Source organism: Chlorocebus sabaeus, chromosome 7 (genome assembly GCF_047675955.1).
Source record: "Chlorocebus sabaeus isolate Y175 chromosome 7, mChlSab1.0.hap1, whole genome shotgun sequence".
In the NCBI taxonomy this organism is placed as follows: Eukaryota; Metazoa; Chordata; class Mammalia; order Primates; family Cercopithecidae; genus Chlorocebus; species Chlorocebus sabaeus.
Window position 1 is genome coordinate 38,259,688 of NC_132910.1, and position 23,994 is coordinate 38,283,681.

At 37.8% G+C, this 23,994-nt stretch overlaps 1 protein-coding gene across 11 annotated transcripts in view; it reads left to right on the forward strand.

The window, feature by feature from the left end:
- PTPN13 (protein tyrosine phosphatase non-receptor type 13) overlaps window positions 1-23,677 on the forward strand; it is a 221,670-nt gene extending 197,993 nt beyond the window's left edge. For all 11 annotated transcript variants that reach the window (XM_037986516.2, XM_007999154.3, XM_007999157.3 and 8 more), the window contains 8 exons: window positions 1,881-1,936; window positions 4,092-4,195; window positions 12,488-12,636; window positions 14,057-14,147; window positions 16,320-16,657; window positions 18,550-18,765; window positions 19,812-19,874; window positions 22,973-23,677. In XM_037986516.2, the coding sequence (XP_037842444.2) occupies window positions 1,881-1,936; window positions 4,092-4,195; window positions 12,488-12,636; window positions 14,057-14,147; window positions 16,320-16,657; window positions 18,550-18,765; window positions 19,812-19,874; window positions 22,973-23,068 (1,113 nt within the window). In that variant the 3' untranslated portion in view covers window positions 23,069-23,677. The remainder of the gene's footprint in view (window positions 1-1,880; window positions 1,937-4,091; window positions 4,196-12,487; window positions 12,637-14,056; window positions 14,148-16,319; window positions 16,658-18,549; window positions 18,766-19,811; window positions 19,875-22,972) is intronic.
- The last annotated feature ends 317 nt before the right edge of the window (window positions 23,678-23,994 follow it).

The following is a 23,994-nucleotide window of genomic DNA, read 5'->3' on the forward strand; positions in this document are numbered from 1 at the left end:
CCCAAAGTACTGGTATAACAGGGATGAGCCACCACACTCAGCCTGAAGTTCCCTTCTGTTCCTAGTTTATTGAATGTTTTCTTATCATGAAAGGTATTAAATTTTGTCAAATGCTTTTCCTGCATTAATTGAGATTACCATGGTTTTTCATCCTTTATCCCATTGATATGATGTATTACATTAATTTATTTTCATATATTAAGCCAACTTTGCATTCCTGGAATAAATCCCACTTGGTTATAGTGTCTTATTCTTTTTGTGTGTTGCTTGATTTGTGTTGCTAGTACTTTGTTGAGGAGTTTCCCATATATATTCTATCTTTATTTCAATAAAGAAATTAGTCTGTAAAAAAAAAAAAAAAAGAATGGTTGTCATTAAAAAGTCAGGAAACAGCAGAAGCTGGAGAGGATGTGGAGAAATAGGAATGCTTTTACACTGTTGGTGGGAGTGTAAAGTAGTTCAACGTTTGTGGAAGACAGTGTGGTGATTCCTCAAGGATCTAGAACTAGAAATACTCATTGACCCAGCGATCCCATTACTGGGTATATACCCAAAGAATTATAAATCATGCTACCATAAAGACACATGCACACGTATGTTTTTTGCATCACTGTTCACAGTAGCAAAGACTTGGAACCAACCCAAATGTCCATCAATGATAGACTGAATAAAGAAAATGTGGCACATATACACCATGGAATACTATGCAGCCTTAAAACAGGATGAGTTCATGTCCTTTGCAGGGACATGGATGAAGCTAGGAACCATCATTCTAAGCAAACTATCACAAGGACAGAAAACCAACCACCACATGTTCTCACTCATAGGTGGGAGCTGAACAATGAGAACACATGGACACAGGGCAGGGAACGTCACACACCAGGGCCTGTCACGGGTGTGGGGGATTGGGGGAGGGATAGCATTAGGAGAAATACCTAATGTAAATGATGAGTTGATGGGTACAGCAAACCAACAAGGCACATGTATACCTATGTAACAAACCTGCATGGTATGCACATGTACCCCAGAACTCGAAGTATAACAAAAAAAGGATACAATTTGGCATCTCTTTCTAATTGTAGCAAACTGCTCCTGCTGCAGTATTTGGATCTTTGAAACATACCATACTCAGTTAAAGTATGAGTTGACTAATCTTTAATGATAAAGGGGCAATATATTATAATTTAACATATTTGAAACTACTAAGATTTTCTCAAAGTTTTTTTCAGATTTTAAAATTGAAGTAGTAGAAAAGCATATACCAAATGTGCATATCTAAATTATCATTAATTCACACTTTCATCTTTTTTCCTCTTTACCTCTTTCCTATTCATATTTTTAATATAAGAAATGAAGGCCAAGCTGGCTGCAATGGCTGACACCTGTAATCCCAACACTTTGGGAGGCTAAGGCAGGAGAGTAACTCAAGGCTAGGAGTTTAAGACCAGCCTGGGCAACATAGTGAGATCCCATCTCTACAGAAAAAAAAAAAAAATTAACTGGGCATGGTGGCATACACCTGTAGTCCCTAGTACTCAGGAGGCTGAGGGGGGAGGATTGCTTGAGCCCAAGAGTTTGAGGTTACGATGAGTCATGATTGTACCACTGGACTCCAGCCCAGGCAACAGACTCCATCTCTTTAAAAAAATGAAAAGCCAAGATGAGTGTGAAGATAACTAAGTGGGAACAGCAAAGACTGTTGGGCCACTGATGTCTCAGCCACTATTTGGAGTGTATTAATTGAATGTCATATGTGTCTTTGTAATATAAAGATGAACAATAACAGTAAATATAGGAAATAACTAACAGGAAAAAAATAGTATGAGATTGATATTTTTGTTACAATGGGCTGATTTGATTCTTATTTTTTTTTATTGTAGCCCACCAAAATGAATGGCTGTGAAGAATATTGTGAAGAAAAAGTAAAAAGTGAAAGGTAAGAAAATAATTTGCAAAGTATCCATAATGCTTCTATCTATCTGTCTGTCTGCCTATAAATGCTCTGAGTAAAATAAGCATTGTTGAGTAAATTATGAAACTATGATTGAATATTAAGAATGCTTTAAATTTTTCAGGCCAGGTGCAGTGGCTCATGCCTGTAATCCCAGTGCTTTGGGAGGCTGAGGCAGGCGGATCACTTGAGGTCAGGAGTTCAAGACTAGCCTGACCAACATGGTGAAACCCTGTTCTCTACTAAAAAAGACAAAAACACAGGCATGGTGTCTCATGCCTGTAATCCCAGAACTTTGGGAGGCTGAGATGGGCAGATCACTTGAGGCCAGGAGTTGGAGACCAGTCTGGCCAACATGGTGAAACCCCGTCTCTACTAAAAATATAAAAATTAGCTGGATGTGGTGACGCATGCCTGTAATCCCAGCTACTCAGGAGGCTAAGGCAGGAGAATTACTGGAACCCGGGAGGCAGATGTTACAGTGAGCCGAGATCACGCCACTGCACTCCAGCCTGGGCAACAGAGCGAGACACTGTCTCAAAAAAAAAAAAAAGTTTTAAAATTTTTGTTACTAGGAGATTCTAGTGACATGTGAAATGTGTTTATTATACCATTACTTCAAAAAAGCGATATTCTCTTTACCATGGGAAAAAATGAATGAAAGAGTGAACTAATGGAAATGTGCCAACAATCATGATAGTGACTGTCTTCTCATGTTGGGTCATTTATTTTTCAGTTTCTCTATTTTTCTATACTTTAAAAATTTACAAATTTTTAAAGAGAATATGAAACAAAAAAAGTAAGAAAGTTTTTTAAAACCCACAAAAATATGTTTTAAACAATTTCTAATTATAAAATAAGGTCTTTTTTAACCAAAATATATGTGAGGGAAAGGTTTTATATATATGAGGGGACTTCAGAAAGTTCATGAAAAAATAGAGTTAAAAGATAAAAATGTAAAATATAAACTTTATTAACATAAGCTCCATCAAGTTTAGCACACTTTTGTAGGTGATGATACTAGCCATTTAATTCATCCCTAAAAAACAGAAGATCCTGCCAATTTAACCATATCAGTGCAGTCTTTTTTACCTTATTAACTGAAGAAAAATGCATGCCCTTTACAGATTTTTTGAGATTGAGGAACAAAAAGTCAGAAGGAGCCAAATAAGGACTCTAAGATGGATTCCTAGTAATTTTCCACTGAAGCTCACAGAATTGCCTTGTTTGATGAGAGGAATGAGCAGGAACATTGTCACACAAGAGGAGAACTCTCTAGTGAAGCTTTCCCAGACATTTCATGGATATAGAGCTTTTTAACCCAGCAAAATAAGTGGTGTCACCCACAGTGAGTTAGAACAGGGGGAAACATCTGTCATAAAAGCAGCATAATTGCTGCCCTGTTGACATCTTGGGAGCATTAGTCCATGTCCTGGTGTATACTAATGTCATCGGATAAAAGTACTCTGCTTTGTTCCCCCTGAATATCAGAAAGTTCAAAATGCATTCAGGCTTTTACGTATGCTTTTTCACCTCACCTTAGCACTAAACACCGTTCTCCTACCTAGTTTCTCTTTCCTAGCCATCCACCTTAACAAAGCCATCCACCTTACCATCTGTTTTGCACTCCCAAAATATTGAGAACTTGTACTGGGTTTCATTACATTAAGTGAGTGCCCAGGTACAGGAGTGTCCTTCTGGCCTCCTGTTGTAGCAAAAGGCTATACCCGTCAACAGAGACTTCTTTAAATAAATTAAGATACATTGATATTTTGCAATAGTGGGCAGCTGCTGAAAAGAAGGAGAAAGAGCTATACGCCGTTACAATTGTAATCACTCATCCATGTTGAAGGATAGAAATCAAACCACCACCTTCTACATCCTCAAATGGACTCCTTCAGTCTGAAGTTCAAAGACCTGGGATCTGTCCAAGGATAAATTTTAAAACTGTATTAAACCATTATACGTCTCAGTTGTTTACATCTACCAATAAATTTTAAGAATTGTGGATTTGGTTTTCTTAATCAGACATTCTATTTTAAAATACTGTAATAATTGTAGAGAAAATCATTCAGGGCTGTAATGTTTAATTTGAGTACAGAAATGAAGAAAATGTTACAAATGTGTTTTGTTTTCATAGCTTAATTCAGAAGTCACAAGAAAAGAAGACTGATGATGATGCAATAACCTGGGGAAGTGATGAGTTGCCAGCAGAGAGAACAAACTATGAAGATTCTGATAAAGGCAAGAATTGTAATGAGTTTTTTCCTCAAAAATAATGAATTGGGAAAATAAGTTGTTTTTAAGTGATGATTTTCAGACTATATGGATGTGCTATTTTACCGTATGTATACATTATTTGCTTTTTTTTTTTTTTGAAACGGAAACTGGGAGTGCAGTGGCATGATCTTGGCTCACTGCAACCTCCACCTCCCCTGTTCAAGCAATTCTTCTGCCTCAGCCTCCCGAGTAGCTGGGATTACAGGCGGGCATTCAAAGGGAATGCTTGCAGTTTTTACCCATTCAGTATGATACTGGCTGTGGGTTTGTCATAAATAGCTCTTATTATTTTGAGATACGTTCCATCAATACTGAAGTTATTGAGAGTTTTTAGCACAAAGGGCTGTTGAATTTTGTCAAAGGCCTTTTCTGCATCTATTGAGATAATCATGTGGTTTTTGTCTTTGGTTCTGGTTATATGCTGGATTACATTTATTGCCAGGCTTTGGTATCAGGATGATGCTAGCCTCATAAAATGAGTTAGGGAGGATTCCCTCTTTTTCTGTTGATTGGAATAGTTTCAGAAGGAATGGTACCAACTCCTCCTTGTACCTCTGGTAGAATTCGGCTGTGAATCATCTGGTCCTGGACTTTTTTTGGTTGGTAGGCTATTGATTATTGCCTCAATTTCAGAGCCTGCTATTGGTCTATTCAGGGATTCAACTTCTTCCTGGTTTAGTCTTGGGAGAGTGTAAGTGTCCAGAAAATTATCCATTTCTTCTAGGTTTTCTAGTTTATTTGCGTAGAGGTGTTTATAGTATTCTCTGATGGTAGTTTGTATTTCTGTGGGATCGGTGGTGATATCCCCTTTATCATTTTTTATTGCAACTCTTTGATTCTTCTCTCTTTTCTTCTTTATTAGTCTTGCTAGTGGTCTATCAATTTTGTTGATCTTTCAAAAAACCAGCTCCTGGATTCATTGATTTTTTGGAGGGTTTTTTGTGTCTCTGTCTCCTTCAGTTCTCCTCTGATCTTAGTTATTTCTTGCCTTTTGCTAGCTTTTGAATGTGTTTGCTCTTGTTTCTCTAGTTCTTTTAATTGTGATGTTAGAGTGTCAATTTTAGATCTTTTCTGCTTTCTCTTGTGGGCATTTAGTGCTATAAATTTCCCTCTACACACTGCTTTAAATGTGTCCCAGAGATTCTGGTATGTTGTATCTTTGTTCTCATTGGTTTCAAAAAACATCTTTATTTCTGCCTTCATTTCGTTATGTACCCAATAGTCATTCAGGAGCAGGTTGTTCAGTTTCCATGTAGTTGAGCAGTTTTGATTGAGTTTCTTAGTCCTGAGTTCTAGTTTGCTTGCACTGTGGTCTGAGAGACAGTTTGTTATAATTTCTGTTCTTTTACATTTGCTGAGGAGTGCTTTACTTCCAACTATGTGGTCAATTTTGGAATAAGTGCAATGTGGTGCTGAGAAGAATGTATATTCTATTGATTTGGGGTGGAGAGTTCTGTAGATGTTTATTAGGTCCACTTGGTGCAGAATTGAGTTCAATTGCTGGATATCCCTGTTATCTTTCTGTCTCATTGATCTGTCTAATGTTGACAGTGGGGTGTTAAAGTCTCCCATTATTATTGAATGGGAGTCTAAGCCTCTTTGTAAGTCTCTAAGGACTTGCTTTATGAATCTGGGTTCTCCTGTATTGGGTGCATATATATTTAGGATAGTTAGATCTTCCTGTTGAATTGATCCCTTTACCATTATGTAATGGCCTTCTTTGTCTCTTTTGATCTTTGATGGTTTAAAGTCTGTTTTATCAGAGTCTAGGATTGCAACCCCTCGTCTTTTTTTGTTTTCCATTTGCTTGGTAGATCTTCCTCCATCCCTTTATTTTGAGCCTATGTGTATCTCTGCATGTGAGATGGGTCTCCTGAATACAGCATACTGATGGGTCTTGACTCTTTATCCAATTTGCCAGTCTGTCTTTTAATTGGACCATTTAGTCCATTTACATTTAAGGTTAATATTGTTATGTGTGAACTTGATCCTGTCATTATGATATTAGCTGGTTATTTTGCTCACTAGTTGATGCAGTTTCTTCCTAGCATTGATGGACTTTACATTTTGACATGTTTTTGCAATGGCTGGTACCTGTTGTTCCTTTCCATGTTTAGTGCTTCCTTCAGGATCTCTTGTAGGGCAGGCCTGGTGGTGACAAAATCTCTCAGCATTTGCTTGTCTGTAAAGGATTTTATTTCTCCTTAACTTATGAAGCTTAGTTTGGCTAGATATGAAATTCTGGGTTGAAAATTATTTTCTTTAAGAATGTTGACTATTGGCCTCCACTCTCTTCTGGCTTGTAGAGTTTCTGCTGAGAAATCTGCTGTTAGTCTGATGGGCTTTCCTTTATGTGTAACCTGACCTTTCTCTCTGGCTGCCCTTAACATTTTTTCCTTCATTTCAACTTTGATGAATCTGACAATTATGTGTCTTGGAGTTGCTCTTCTCTAGGAGTATCATTGTGGCGTTCTCTGTATTTCCTGAATTTGAATGTTGGCCTGCCTTACTAGGTTGGGGAAGTTCTCCTGGGTGATATCCTGCAGAGTGTTTTCCAACTTGGTTCCATTTTCTCCCTCACTTTCAGGCACACCAATCAGATGTAGATTTGATCTTTTCACATAATCCCATACTTCTTGGAGGCTTCATTCATTTCTTTTTACTCTTTTTTCTCCATGCTTCTCTTCTCACTTCATTTCATTCATTTGATCTTCAGTCGCTGATACTGTTTTCTTCCAGTTGATCGAGTCAGTTACTGAAGCTTGTGCATTTGTCACGTAGTTTTCATGTTATGGTTTTTGTCTATATCAGTTCTTTTAAGGTCTTCTCTGCATTGATTATTCTAGTTATCCATTCATCCATTCTTTTTTCAAGGTTTTTAGTTTCTTTGCACTGGTTACGTAGCTCCTCCTTTAGCTCTAAGAAGTTTGATCGACTGAAGCCTTCTTCTCTCAACTCATCAAAGTCATTCTCCATCCAGCTTTGTTCCGTTGCTGGCGATAAGCTGCATTCTTTTGGAGGGGGAGGTGCGCTCTGATTTTTTGAATGTCCAGCTTTTCTGCACTGCTTTTTCCCCATCTTTGTGGTTTTATCTGCCTTTGGTCTTTGATGATGGTGATGTACTGATGGGGTTTTGATGTGGGTGTCCTTTCTGTTTGTTAGTTTTCCTTCTAACAGTCAGGACCCTCAGCTGTAGGTATGTTGGAATTTGCTTGAGGTCCACTCCAGACCCTGTTTGCCTGGGTATCAGCAGCAGAGGCTACAGAAGATAGAATGTTGCTGAACAGCGAGTGTTGCTGTCTGATTCTTGCTCTGGAAGCTTCGTCTCAGGGGTGTACCCCGCTGTGTGAGGTGTGAGGTGTAGGTCTGCCCCTAGTGGGGGATGTCTCCCAGTTAGGCTACTCAGGGGTCAGGGACCCACTTGTGCAGGCAGTCTGTCTGTTCTCAGATCTCAGCTTCCATGCTGGGAGATCCACTGCTCTCTTCAAAGCTATCAGACAGGGGCATTAACCTCTGCCAAGGTTTCTGCTGCTTTTTGTTTAGCTATGCCCTGTCCCCAGAGGAGGAGTCTACAGAGGCAGGCAGGCCTCCTTGAGCTGCGGTGGGCTCCACCCAGTTCAAGCTTCTGGGCAGCTTTGTTTACCTACTTAAGCCTCAGCAATGGTGGGTGCCCCTCCCCCAGCCTCACTGCCGCCTTGTAGTTAGATCTCCAACTGCTGTGCTAGCAATGAGGGAGGCTCCGTGGGTGTGGGACCCTCCAGGCCAGGTGTGGGATATAATCCCCTGGTGTGCCATTTGCCAAGACCCTTGGTAAAGCACAGTATTAGGGTAGGAGTTACCTGATTTTCCAGGTGTTGTGTGTCTCAGTTTCCCTTGGCTAGGAAAAGGGATTCCCTTCCCCCTTGTGCTTCCCAGGTGAGGCGATGCCTCACCCTGCTTCAGCTCTCACTGGTTGGGCTGCACCAGCTGACCAGCACCGATTGTCCAGCACTCCCCAGTGAGATGAACCCGGTACCTCAGTTGAAAATGCAGAAATCACCCATCTTCTGTGTCACTCATGCTGGGAGCTGGAGGCTGGAGCTGTTCCTATTCGGCCATCTTGGGCACGCCCCCTCAGTTTGACCATGTATACATACTTTAAGTGGAAATATGAAGTCATAATTTTGCCATTCTGGAAGGAGAAGTCAAGGGGACTTTTTTTTTTTTTTTTTTTTTTTGAGACAGAGTCTTGCTCTTCAGGCCGGTGAATACAGTGGCACAATCTTGGCTCACTGCAACCTCCATCTCCTGAATTCAAGCAATTCTCCTGCCTCAGCCTCTCCAGTAGCTGGGATTACAGGTGCGTGCCACCATGCCTGGCTATTTTTTTCTCTTTTTAGTAGAGATGGGGTTTCACCATGTTGGCCAGGCTGGTCTCTAACTCCTGACCTCAGGTGATCCACCCACCTGGGCCTCCCAAAGTGCTGGGATTACAGGCATGAGCCACCGCACCTGGCCAATAATTATTATTATCCTAGAATCCCAACCTTGTCTTTTATGATCGGGAATCAATTGGTCTGTTTCACTATTACTGCCTTTGCATGTTATTACTGAGCCAATAGAGAAATGAAATTCTATCCAGTGTTTCATTCCTCTTATTTCATGTCAGGAAGTGTTACTATAATGAAAGAACATGGTTTTGTCATTCAAAGCAAAGTCTTAGTTTTTTTCAAAGAAATTAACAGCTTAGGCTGGGTGTGCTGGCCCACACCTATAACCCCAGCACTTTGGAAGGCCGAAGCAGGCTAATCACCTGAGGTCAGGAGTTGGACCAGCCTGACCAATAGGCGAAACCCTATCTCTTCTAAAAATACAAAAATTAGCTGGTCATGGTGGCAGGCACCTGTGATCCCAGCTACTCAGGAAGCTGAAACAGGAGAATCGCTTGAACCCAGGAGGCAGAGGTTGCAATGAGCCGAGATTGTGTCACTGCACTCCAGCCTGGGCGATAGAGCAAGAGGTTGTCTCAAAAAAAAAAAAAAAGAAAAGAAAAGAAAAAAAAGAAAGAATGAATGATATTAACAGTTTAATTAACACTTTCTTGACTTGGCTAGACTGTTGGTATGTGTACAACATGCATGTCCAGCACTGTAGCTCTTGCTCATCCACCCAGCCTTTAAGTTCCTGTTGCATTGACGTGCAGTTCTGTAAGAGTTGTTATTTCATATGAGTAAATTTTGTATTCCCAGCCAACCTCTGCCCCAGCTAAATGTTAACCTTTTTGAGGTGTCTTTAGTTTTGTATCCCTCACAGTGCCAGCATCATTGTTGCCTGTATCTTAGCTGCATCATCAAAATGCTTTAGTCAGCTGATTGACATAATTAAAGCTATACATGTGCAGTCTATAGCAAGAAGTTTCCCCTTGCTTTTTCTAGGATAACAGTTGCCTTCAATTATAAATAATTTCCATACAGCAGGTAGTAAATCAGACCCATAGCTCTTCTATGATAGTTGACTCAACTCCCAAAGAACTCAAGGGAATTCTTTATTTGCATGGAGAAAGCTATCAAACACCAGGAATAACTGGCCCTGGTGTTTGATAGCTTTCTCCATGCAGATAAAGAATTCCCTTGAGTTCTTTGTGCCAAGGATGGATGGTGAAGAGAGAAATCAGTGTTCCTAGAGTAATCTCCCATAGTAAGGAATTTCTGAAGTGTCTCTCTTACTTTCCCCATGTTCTTAGAAGCTAATTTAAATGAAAAGTAGTAATAGAACTAAATTTGGTAATTTTTTGTAATGAGTTCCTGGGGTTTTCTGGGTGGGGAGGGAGCGGGTAACAGTTTAAGCTGCATATGTTATGCAGATTAGAATTTCAATTACAGCTAAGCATACTTGTAAAACTTTAGGACAGCATTTCTCAAATTTGAGAACATAAGAAGCACTGAGAGTGTTTATGGAACAGTTTGAATAACATTTAATGCCATTATTTTAGATTATCATTCTCTACTGGTGCCAGGGTGAGCAACACATTGCAACTCAAGGCACTGAAATAATTCAGTGTTTAGTTATGAGTTGGTTATTCAGGTGATCTAGAATGTGCTTTTTATATTATCTTGAAATTAAAACAAAATTTTTAAATGCTTATGAAGAAATACTTGCCTCCATGGGTCAGCAGAGCCCAATTTAAGAAAAACTAGGCTAAGAAATATCTAAAATACGTTTGATTTTCTGCAACCAAGCTGTTCATAAAAAGAATGTATATACATATATTTTACTTATGGTCACATTTTAGAGTAAAAGTACTGAAGCAAAGGATATTGTCATTATAATTCTCAATTATCTGCTAAAATGATGGTTCCATTGACTCTGTTGTAACAATTTAAAGGTATTTATTTAACTAAAAGTTTGTTTTTAAAAATAAAACATATTAGTCTGTTAGTCTTAACACATACCAATTTTGTATTTGTTTGATGTGCTGTGATTTTTTCATCTTTTCCCATCATTTATAAAGCCTTTATATATGAGATCAAGATTTTAGTGTGTGTGTCTGTGTGATGTGTGCAAGGAGTCAGGGGAGCATAAAATAGAGAATATTGTGAAGTTTGGGATTCTTCAGAAAAATTCATCTTCTCTTACTGTAACAGAGTTCTGTTGTTGAAAGAATCCCATTTACTGTTATCTAGAATACTTCTTTTAAAAAATTGCCTACCTATTATGTTGTTTCTGAAATTCTGAGAACTAAGTACAATTACCTTTTTATGGCTGGTTTTGCAGGGAAAAGAAACAAGCTGTCCCCAGGCTGCCCATGATAAATCCCTTATCAAAAATGTTTAAAAAGTGCCATTTGAGTCAAGAGAAGCAAAAAGAAACAACAAACTCCTTTAGAAACTGTAGATGAATGAGAGCCAAGAGCCTTAAACACTTCTGAACATCAGTGAGGTATCTCCTTAAAAGTTGGGTGTGAGAGTGTGCTAGGGCAGACTTTCCTGTGTTAATTGTAGTTATCAGCCTACCTATTAATTCTATTACCGTATTTATTCTCTCATATTTAAAGACTTTCCCTTTTGTAGGATGAGGTAAGAATGGGCTGAAATTAGTTCATTTATTAATCAAATCTGTTCTGGGGGAAATATTATTAGTTGTTGCGTATTTAAAGACTTTCCTGGCCAGGCACAATGGCTCATGCCTGGAATCCCAGCACTTTGGGAGGCCAAGGCGGGCGGATCGCTTGAGCCCCGGAGTTCAGGACCAGCTTGGGTAACATGGCAAAACCTTATCTCTGCAAAAAAATACAAAAAGTGACCCAGGCATGGTGGTGCTTACTTGTAGTCCCAGCCACCAGGAAGGCTGATGTGGGAGGACCACCTGAGCCAGGTGGTTGAAGCTGCATTGAGCTGTGATTGTGCCATTGCACTCCAGCCTGGGCTACAGAATCAGACCGTGTGTGTGTGTGTGTGTGTGTGTGTGTGTATAAAATAAAATAAAGACCTTCCTAGCTAGGTAGAGTGGCTATATATATATATACACACACACACATATATATATTTTTATATATACACATATATACATATATATTTATTATCTGTATATACACACACACATATAAAAATATATAAAATAAATAAAATAAAGTAACATAAAGACCTTCCTAGCCAGATGCAGTGGCTCGCGTCTCTTGTCCCAGCACTTGGGGAAGCCAAGACAGGAGGATCACTTGAGGCCAGGAGTTCAAGACCAACTTGGACAACATAGGGAGACCCCCATCTCTTCAAAAATATTTAAAAATTAGCCAGGCACAGAGTGGTACATGACTGTGGTCCCAGCTACTTGGGAGACTGAGGCAGGAGGATCCCTTGAGCCTGGGAGATCAAGGCTGCAGTGAGCTGTGATTACAGAACTGTACTCCATCCTAGGCGACATTTGACTTTAGAATTGACTTTAGAACCTAGGACTATCTGACCCCAACAACACCCCACATGGAATATTCTATAACCCTCACAGACAATACTGTCAATAAATTGTGCTCTAACTCATCACTTTGTGGCAGAGTTGAGTTTTTTAAATTGTATTTTTTTCTAAAATATAAACACTTTTAAACAGAAGTTAAAAATTAAGACACAAAGTTCTGTCTCATAAAGAGATAGAACAAGATTCTATCTCTAAATAAATAAATAGACTTTCCCTGTTGTAAGATGAGGTGAACATAGGCTGAAATTAGTTCACTTAGTTAAATCTGTTCTGGAAGAACTGTTTTTAAATTGCTGTCCTTCCTATTAGATCATTCCTTTCTGACAAACGAGGAGCTCGCTGTACTCCCTGTCGTCAAAGTGCTTCCCTCTGGTAAATACACGGGTGCCAACTTAAAATCAGTCATTCGAGTCCTGCGGGGTTTGCTAGATCAAGGAATTCCTTCTAAGGAGCTGGAGGTAAGTGGCTTCTGCCAATGATTCTCTCCCAAGGTGTATGCATTTAGTTTGTAAGGAAAATGTATGTTTACTAGCCCAAGATTAGAAGAAATTTTGAAAATTTTCCAACTCTAAAAGCACCACCTTATCACATCTAGCAGAAAATTAATTTTTCTGATTAGGATTCCAATAATAGTGATTTAAAATGTTAACTACTTGGAACTTGATACATTTCCCTGAAGATTAATAACTTCCTGCCTCATAGTTAAGGTAAAAATGTTAAAAAAAAAAAAAAAAAAACAAAGGCCAAGTATAAATTTCAGTCATCCACTTTATAATTAGTGTATCGTAGATGTGTTTCATCATTAACAGTAGGTTCTAACTGAATACAGCTCCAAGAATGTGTGTCCTAGTTCAAAGCAGCAATGGCTCAGAGCCCTAGCTCCTGTGGTCTCATGGCACCATCCATATTTAGCACTAGAAAAGAGAGTGGTTTTGAGGTTGACCTTGCCCCTCTTCCTCAAACCATCTGCTTATTTGCCTACTTCCTAAGCTTTGTAGCCACTAAAAGGAGTTAACTTTAATAAGAGCTTCTGCTATGTTCTTGTTGCTTTGTATACATTCCTCAAAATATTAATTCCATTATAGATTGTGAAACTGAGGCTCAGTAATTAAGGTATTTTCCTCTCCTCATTGCCGTGCTATGGAATAATTCCTTCTTTAAGTTCTTAGATTTAAATGTCACCATCGGAAAACTTCCATCACAACCCTTCTAAAGCAGTGTTTATAAGGATTTATCTACCACGGCAGCTTTTTGGTTTCTTCAAGACATATACTACAATATTTGTTTACTTCTTTATTGTGTCTTTCTCCCAATAAGCTGTAAAGGCCAGGAGAGCCAAAATCTTATCTTCTTGCTCACCCACTGTATTCCCATCACTTATTACAGTACCTTGCATATAGTGGGCATGCAATTATATTTTTTGAATGAGTGAATGAATGAAAAGTGAGCAAGAATTGACTTTAGAACCTAGGACTATCTGACCACAACAACACCCCACATGGAATATTCTATAACCCTCACAGACAATACTGTCAATAAATTGTGTTCTAGCTCATCACTTTGTGGTAGCATTGGGTTTTTTAAATTGTATTTTTTTCTAAAATATAAACACTTTTAAACAGAAGTTAAAAATTAAGACACAAAGTTCTGTCTCATAAAGTTGACTGCAACATGTTCAATTGAAGATACTTGTAACAATATATTTCAATGCTGACTTAACAAATCACTGTTGACTTTAGGCTTATTTAGGACATCTGTATTTAACACTAGAATCAGCCCTCATCAACCAATTTTGCACCCTACACATTTAAAGTATTTGCAGTTATTACTGAATTTACTGCTTATCTCCACAAATTTATTTCCATTTTTTGCTTACAGAATCTTCAAGAATTAAAACCTTTGGATCAGTGTCTAATTGGGCAAACTAAGGAAAACAGAAGGAAGAACAGATATAAAAATATACTTCCCTGTAAGTTCCAGTTTGGCTTCAGATTTAATATGTGATCAGTATAATTTGAATGGATTAAAATTTTTTGTGTTTAACTTACCTATCTCTCACATAACCATGTGCATATACATACATTCACAGATTTATATCAGTAAAAAATACATTGAAATATTCCATGTGAACTCCCTTTTAAATTATGTACATATTCTGAAAATCAGTTAGAGGAACCTGAAATATTTGTTAGAATAGTCCTGAATTTTTACTAGTATGCAGTATTAGGAATTAGTCAGTGATACCAAATCATTAATTTTAAAATCTTTTTAAAAATAGGAACTGGCTTCTGGATGAGGATTTTCTTGGTTGGATTCATTTATCACAACCACCATCAATTTATTCCCCTTATTTTTAGTTTAGAGAAATATCTGTAGTAATGAATAGCTGTGTACATGCATATGACTACAGTGGTACTACCAGCCTATATTAGACATTTCAGATACCAGAAGGGAATAAAAACAATCATTTTGGCCCAGTGCAGTGGCTCACACCTGTAATCCCAGCACTTTGGGAGGCCAAGCGAGGCAGATCACTTGAGATGAGGAATTCAAGACCAGCCTGGCCAACATGGTGAAACCCCATTTCTACTGTAAAATACAGGAATTAGCCAGAGTGGTGGTTCATGCGTATAATCCCAGCTGCTTGGAAGGCTGAGACAGGAGAATCGCTTGAACCCAGGAGGTGGAGGTTGCAGCAAGCCGAGATCATGCCACTGCACTCCAGCCTGGGCAACAGAGTGAGACTCCATCTCAAAAAGAAAAAGAAAAAAGAAAAGCAGTAATTTTTGCCCATGTAAAAATCACATGTAAGAAAATCACACTGTGATTTTTTTAAATTATGTATGAATATATGTGCCAAAATACCTCTAGAAAATTCTTATAATTACCAGCCACATGTATATATGTTAGCACTTTGAATTATAACATATGACACACTGACCCTGTCTTTACCAAGAAACCATAAATCTAAAGGTAAATAATAAACAAAATCAATAGTGACAAGTCACATGATAAGTAATAATGCAATTGTATTTTTCTAACCTAGATAGAAAATACAAATTCATTTTGGAAAGCTTCCTGTAAAAAATGAATCTTAGACAACATTTAAAAAATGGATCAGATCTTTGTTTGGCATAAAGTATATGGGAGTTATTTTAGACAGCAAAATGGCCAGCTGAATTTCTCAAAATCAGAATAGGACAAGCCATAAATCCAAAACTAATGAGTGGATTTGTTCCCACAAAACAAATGACCAGTATGGACTAAGAGATAGAAGTCAAGTGAAAAGGGCAATTGGTAGGGGATTTTGAAACCTATCATTAAAAGGTTTTAGTTTGGTAATCACAGGAATTACCAGTTAAATTTATGGATATTTGAAATAGAAATAGAAATAACTTCTAAGGTATGTAATACATGTAAATTTATTCTCTTAGATAAATCTTAGACAATACAACCTCAGTGAATGATAGCTTATACATACTTTTCACTGGGGCAGCCTGGTTTAAAAAATTACATTTTGACTATATGAAATTATAATAAAACAAAGATAAGGGCCTTTATGCCTGGAGAATAAAATGATCTGTTATTTTATTTATTGTGTTAATTTATTGTTTTGGCTGCTAAGAATATAATTTTATTAGGTGAGTGAGAGTTAGTTATGCCGATAACGTTTGCAATATATACTTTAATAGTGTCATTGTAATACCAAATTTTGTTCTATGAAAAATTTTTTGGCATTGACTTTCAGTGCTATTATTATTATTGTCATCATCATTAAAATAATGATGGAGAAGTACCAGTTCTTTTTCTTTGTTTCTCTAGTTACTTATTAGGCAATTCTAAATGCATTTATTAACTTACTAATTTTAATTTCAACTAAATCTATGTAAATAATACCAAATTTTATATGTCAGAAACTCACTAAACTGACACCTTAGATACTTGTAACATGAGCAAAAAGAATAAATATCAAATAATTTGGCTGTGCTACAATTTTAAAATATACTTCTATTAAAATACATTGGTGATTTTCATCTATGACTATGAGGATTTCTCATGACCTTTGACTCATGCAATTTGTAAGACTCTTGTTTAAAATGCGTGATGTGGATGGCTCTGTTTTGTTGTGGAAAATTCACAGATGATGCTACAAGAGTGCCTCTTGGAGATGAAGGTGGCTATATCAATGCCAGCTTCATTAAGATACCAGTTGGGAAGGAAGAGTTCGTTTACATTGCCTGCCAAGGACCACTGCCTTCAACTGTTGGAGACTTCTGGCAGATGATTTGGGAGCAAAAATCCACAGTGATAGCCATGATGACTCAAGAAGTAGAAGGAGAAAAAATCAAATGCCAGCGCTATTGGCCCAACATCCTAGGCAAAACAACAATGGTCAGCAACAGACTTCGACTGGCTCTTGTGAGAATGCAGCAGCTGAAGGGCTTTGTGGTGAGGGCAATGACCCTTGAAGATATTCAGGTAAGTGAATTAAATCTTTCCATGTTGCAAGGTGTATCTCCTAGTTGTAATCCAAGCCTGGACTCTTTCCATGATTGCACCAATGCTATTTCTAGATAAAAGACAGTGACTTCCTAGTTCCCATGCAATGGAACTAATGCTAGCTATTTTTTCTTTATGTAGTGTAAGTTTAAATGTGACCGTCTTCATGAATTCTGCCAGTTTCCTCCAGTATGTGCAGTACTAAAATGAAAATGAAAACGCAGGACTTTTAATGTGATGATCATCCTTGGTGATAGCACAAAATGGCTCAGAAGTTGCATGTTGGAAACTTGTGTTTTTATGGTTAGACCTCTAAGTAGACTCATTAAAACTATTTTTAAAATCTGTAAGTAGAAAATATTCCCTCATAAAGGCAACTTAACATATTTAGGAATACGTGGATAATTTTAGCATAAGCAACTGTTATTCAGATCATTCATACTGCAGTTACCTAACCACTGGATCAATATAGCTTGAATTAGATAAGTGGCAATACCTGAAGTAAAGCTGCTACTGTTTCCTCACTCTGTGTTCTCCCTCACCCTACTACACCCCTGTGCACAGTATCCCAGCTAGGTGTGAGTAATGTTTCCCATAGAGATGTAACTGTCTTAAGGAAACAGTGATTTTACTTTTATAGAAACAAAGCATATCAATTCAGTTCTATTGGTGTCATGTAAATGTAGCCTGAGAATTTCTTTCATAATTTTTGATTGATGATTTTTTATTGATTTACACTAGCTTACCTATTACTTAGGCTAGCACAGTTGTTCAATATTCTTCAAGTGATTTATCCACTTAATCCACACATTTTTATGGAACTCAACCCCTTTATAGAGATTTGGCAGTCAGCAACACAGACAAAAAAATTTCTAACCTCATGGAGCTTACATTTTGAAGAGGAAATACCAGTCCTGATAGTGCTGTGGGAAAAAATAAAACAGAGAAGGACAATTGGTTGGGGGAGAATGAGAAGTATGTCATAATTTTCAACAAGCAGCCAGGGAAGGCATGAGAAAATGGCATTTGAGGAAAAATGTGAATGAGTTGAGTGAGCCATGGAGGGAATATCTGAGGAGAAAACCATTCCAGTCAGAAAGAGCTAGTACAAAAGTCCTGAGACCAAACTGTGCACACTGTATTTAAAGCCACAGAGAATCATTTGGCTTGACGAAAGTGGCCATGGGGAAAAAGAGGAGGAGGTGAGGTCGAAGAGGAAACAGGGCCAGATTAGGTAGGGTTGCAGTGACTCTGACTTTTAGCTGAGGTGCATTTGGAATGGGGTCACCAAAAAAGGTTGTTATCCATATCAAAATGTAATTTGTTTTTAGGGTTTCCAAAAAGTAGTTTTTATCAATATTTCAAATGTGGCTCTAGCAACCTTGATAGAGGCCTTCCATGTTTTTCTTAATGGAGCCATTTGGTTTATTCTACTTTTCCTTTGATCTGGTCCCATAGACAAGCCAAAATTTAACAGCACAATAGAATATTAAGAATTAATTGTGGCTGGGCACAGTGGCTCATGCCTCCCAAATCTCAACACTTTGGGAGGCCAAGATGTGTGGCTCAGTTAAGGTCAGGAATTCAAGAGTAGCCTGACACAACGTGGTAAAACCCCATCTCTACTAAAAATACAAAAATTAGCTGGGTGTGGCAACATGGGCCTGTAATCCCAGCTACTCTGGAGGCTGAGGCAGGAGAATTGCTTGAACCTGGGAGGCAGAGGTTGCAGTGAGCTGCGATTGCACCACTGTTCTCCAGCCTGGGAGACAGAGTGAGACCCTATCTCAAGAAAGAAAGAAAGAAAGGAATTAATTGTATGTGAACAATGTAACATGTCATGATCCACTTATTCTATTGTACAATTTCAGACCAGAGAGGTGCGCCATATTTCTCATCTGAATTTCACTGCCTGGCCAGACCATGATACACCTTCTCAACCAGATGATCTGCTTACTTTTATCTCCTACATGAGACACATCCACAGATCAGGCCCAATCATCACGCACTGCAGTGCTGGCATTGGACGTTCAGGGACCCTGATTTGCATAGATGTGGTTCTGGGATTAATCAGTCAGGATCTTGATGTGAGTACAAGATACAGGCAGAGTAAGCATTTGTCCAGAAATAATGATGGAGTCTAATTTTTGATAATGTGTTGTGATCTTGGGATTTTTTAACTTATGAACTTATATGACTGCCTTCATTTTCTTATTATATTATTATAGAAAACTGTATTTTTGTAAACATTGGTATTCAAAACTACATAGGCCATGATCAACAAAAAATAATACTTCAGTTTTATACTTGTTTACTGGTTTTTTTTTTTAACTGTGTGCTCAGAGGCCTTTTATGCAGTATTTCATTTTACCCTTTATAGTCTTTAGGCTGGTGTAAGATAGTATTGTTATCACATGTTAAAGATAGAAATAATTGAAGCACAAAGGAAAGTATTTTTTGAAATGAAAAAGCTTATATTTTTGTATTTATGGGTAAAAATATATACATTTTATTATAAAATTAATGCTAAATAGTTTCTCTCTAAACAATTACTCTACGTAAAAAAATTATTACTCTAAGAATATAATCTTACTTTTGAACTCAAATTTAAAATACTAGAATATCTTACCATAATGTGTAATTAAAATCATAGTCTCTTAAAGAATTTTAGTTAAAAGCACTTTACATGCTAGCTATAGTAATTTGTAGGACGAAACCAAATAGTCTTTTTCTCCCTGATTTCCAACTGTTCAATCTCAGCTGAAGTCAAAAGATCTTTTTTAGATTGGAAATATGTTTATCGGAAGAGCAATGTGTAGGAAAAATAATTTACCTTTTTTAAATTGTAATATTAGAAATTAGTCACATTTCAGGGGGAAGAGAATTTCTTTTCTTTGGGAGATTTTCAAATAGATTAGCCTTTCCTAATTCTTAGAAAGATCAAAAACAAGAATACCAAATGATGACAAAGTCCACTCGCCAAGTCATTTTGTCCAGGAGAGTTTCCCAAGACTACCAGAAGGGGAAGAAGAGTGGGATACAGAATTTTACATAAGCCTCCCCTCTGTGATCCTTTTGAGATTCAAATCCAGTTACCCGTTGAATCTAACACACATGTGGTTTCCTCTGACAGTTTGACATCTCTGATTTGGTACGCTGCATGAGACTACAAAGACACGGAATGGTTCAGACGGAGGTGAGTCATGGCTGGGCCTCCTAATGAGAATTTTTATAAAGATTCTAATTTTTTTTAAGTTCCTATTAAACCATTTTTCTTTTTTGAGAGTTCCCATGTTAGAGCATAAAACCAAACATTTACTGCAGTGAGGGGCTTTTTTTTAAACATGAGGACTAATTCAGAAAAAAAATACTTCCAAGCTTTTTAAAATGTTGCCTTTTAATTTAAAAATGCAATCTCTGCACTGAAGAGATTACAGAGAATGGGATAGCATGCTGCGGACAGTTTGAGAATGGTACAAAATACTGTGTAATTAATGGCATTCCTTCCCTATTTCCAACCTGAAAAAGAGATAGAAGGTAACATTCTTGCTACAGAAACTCCCTGAGAGGTAGTGGAGTCATCAGCATTGACTGGAACACAGCAAGGCAGGCTGGAGTTGCTTAGCTTCAAGAAGACATTCTGTAAGGAGTGTGTGAATACATGGGTCCATTTATCCTCTGTTGATGATTTTCATTTCTCTTGCCTGAAAGGAAACCATCACCCACTGACACAATTGTGTCCTTCACAGAGAGTGCCTTATTTAGAGTGTCTCTCTTCACTGAAGAGTTCCACAATCCTTTGTGTTTATAATGGGAGAGTGGGGGATGTAGAAGCTATTTTCAAATATCCATAAATTAACATTTCTCTACCTCTTGAAAAATAGGGAAATTTGCTATCTTTAAAAATTAGCATTTGCCTACTTTCCTTTCATAAACCTTTTAAATTCAACTTCTAAATATTAAGCTGATTTCTAATCACACTTTTTAGGTAAGGAAAACATTTTGATTGGTATACACAGCCCTTTACACCTAGGAAGGTCATTAATTCATTTGTTCATTCAACAGGTATTTATTGAGTGCTTACTGTGTATTAGGAACTCTTCTAGGTGCCTGGAGCACATCAGTGAATAAAACAAAGATCCTTGCTAGAATAACAAAGATATTCTTGCAAGATACTGATAAGGATGGAAGATGATAAACATATTAAACATGTAAATTATATAGGATCTCTGAAAGTGATAAGTGCTTTAGAGAAAAGAAAAGTGAAATAGATAAAGGGAATCAGTCATGGCAGGTGGAGGGTACGATTTTAAACAGGGTAGCACCATTGACAAAGTAACACTTAAGCAAAGATTTGAAGGTAAAGGAGAGAGTCCTGTAGATCTCTGGGGACAAGAGCCTTTTAGGCAGAGGGACAACCTGTGTGGAAGTCCAAGGGTCTTGTGTGTTCAGGTATGGTCACAGCCAATGTGGCGGGCAGGGCATGAGGAAAGGAAGAGGGAAGGAGGAGGTGAGGTTAGAGGGAAGGTGACAGGGGCCAGGACTTTGGCTTTTCTCTGAGTGAAATGGGAGCCTGGAGTGGCAGGGATCTGACTCACATTTTAAAGGACTACTGACCTGCTATGTTAAAATGACACCAAGTCTGGGGAGGAAGGTGCAGGATTATAAGCAAGGAGATCAATTAGGTGACAAGCAGGGGTTGGCTACAGCTGGAGTGGTAAGTGTGGACAGAGTGAAAGAAAGAGAACATGATGTGAAGTGGATTTGCTAATGGGTTGTATGTGGTGTCAGAGAAAGAGTCAAGGATGAATGTGTGGAAAAGTGAAAATACAGATAAGCAAAAAAGAAACTTAAAAGGCCACTTGTATTCTTACTCTCAGAGAGCTGTTAATATTTTTAGGAGATGTTCTTATATTCTTTGTCCTAAACACATGTGCACACTCCTTCATGCTTGCACATGCATACATGCAGCTATTTTAAATGAGATTCAACTGTAGTTGTTGTTTTATTACTTTTCATTTAATATATTGTGAATTTTTTATTTTCAGACTCAGTTCCTTCCCAAATAACAAAAAAAGTCAGATCTCTGCACCATCAACTTAATAGAAAATAATTTCACCAAAGTAGTTCATTTTCAAAGAAACTTTGATTTTCATGCTTTTGTTCCAAAATATTTAAAGACTGTATGTGTGTGTGTGTGTATATATATATATATATATACACATACACACATTTTTTTTTTTTTTTTCTGAGATGAAGTCTCGCTCTGTCGCCCAGGCTGGAGTGCAGTCTGTGATCTCAGCTCACTGCAGCCTCCACCCCCCGGGTTCAAGCAATTCTCCTGCCTCGCCTTCCTGAGTAGTTGGGATTACAGGTGCCTGCCACCACACTTTAGTAGAGACAGGATTTCACTACATTGGCCAGGCTGGTCTTGAACTCCTGGCCTCAGGTGATCCACCTGCCTCGGCCTCCCAAAGTGGTGAGATTACAGGCATGAACCACCATGCCTGGCAAGACAATTATTTTGAATCGCTTCTTAGCTATTAATTTTTTGACATTTTAAAACATCAAAATGAGCTCAACAAATCCAGAAGAAATTATGTAGGAAGGTTATTTTACACTAAGTATGATCAAAGCACAAAAAATACTGTAGTAGCCCACCAATCAAAGACAACTTCAGTTAGCACTCTGGGATAGTTCCACCCCTATCCATCAGGCTTTTTCTCTCTTTGTTTTGCCAATCTGGTTTCTATATTTTTATAATTTTTATAATACCACACAATTCTATACCCTGCTTCTTTTTTTTTTGTTTTGTTTTTTGAGACTGAGTCTCACTCTGTTGACAGGATGGAGTGCAGTGGCACGATCTCGGCTCACTGCAACCTCCGCCTTCTGGGTCAAGCAATTCTCCTGCCTCAGACTCCCAAGTAGCTAGGACTACAGGTGTGTGCCACCACACACAGCTAATTTTTGTATTTTTAGTAGAGACAGAGTTTCACCATGTCGGCCAGGATGGTCTCAATCTTTTGACCTCGTAATCTGCCCACCTCAGCCTCCCCAAGTGCTGGGATTACAGGTGTGAGCCACCATGCCTGGCCTATACCCCGTTTCTTACATTCAACATTCTAACAAAATTTTTCCGTATTTTTCAAAACTCATCAAATATCACTTCCAATAGTGGTATAGCTATATATATATATATATATATATATATATAAAATATTTACATTATACATCTAAAGTTCTACAGTGTTCTCTTTTTTTTTTTTTTTTTTTTTTTTTTTTTGGCCATAGGATCAATATATTTTCTGCTATCAAGTCATCCTTTATGTCCTGACACGTCTTCAAGCAGAAGAAGAGCAAAAACAGCAGCCTCAGCTTCTAAAGTGACATGAAAAGAACCTCTGGATGCATTTCCATTTCTCTCCTTAACCTCCAGCAGACTCCTGCTCTCTATCCAAAATAAAGATCACAGAGCAGCAAGTTCATACAACATGCAGGTTCTCCTCTATCTTAGAGGGGTATTCTTCTTGACAATAAATAATATTGAAATGCTGTATTTTTTACAGCTACTTTAACCTATGATGATTATTTACAAAATGTTAACACTAACCAAACAATGCAGATCTTAGGGATGATTAAAGGCAGCATTTGATGATAGCAGACATTGTTACAAGGACATGCTGAGTCTATTTTTAATGCACCAATCTTGTTTATAGCAAAAATGTTTTCCAGTATTTTAATAAAGTAGTTATTTTATAGGGGATACTTGAAACCAGTATTTAAGCTTTAAATGATAATAATATTAGCATAGAAAAAAACTAGCAAATGTTTACTGTATCAATTTCTAATGTTTACTATATAGAATTTCCTGTAATATATTTATATACTTTTTCATGAAAATGGAGTTGTCAGTTATCTGTTACTGCATCATCTGTTTGTAATGCATTATCTCACTTTGTAAATAAAAACACACCTTAAAACATGAACAAGCCAAAACTGTGTGCAGACAAATTAGACATTTTCAGTGTGTTATTTTTCAACAACACCTAGGCCCCTGGGAAGACAAGGATCTCTAGACATCACTTCCCATCTCCCTAATTGGCCCCAGTCATGACAACCATGGAGAGTAGAGGTATTGTCAGAGATCCTGATAGATCTTCACTAAGTACTGATGTGGGCGTCATGTACTGGCGTAACAGTAGCTCAGAAATTCAGTCTTTCTTCCTTCTACCTCTTTGTGAATGGTGCCCAGTTACTGAGTCCAATTTATATATAAATCAGAATATTTTCAAGTCCTAGCCACAGTACTCAAC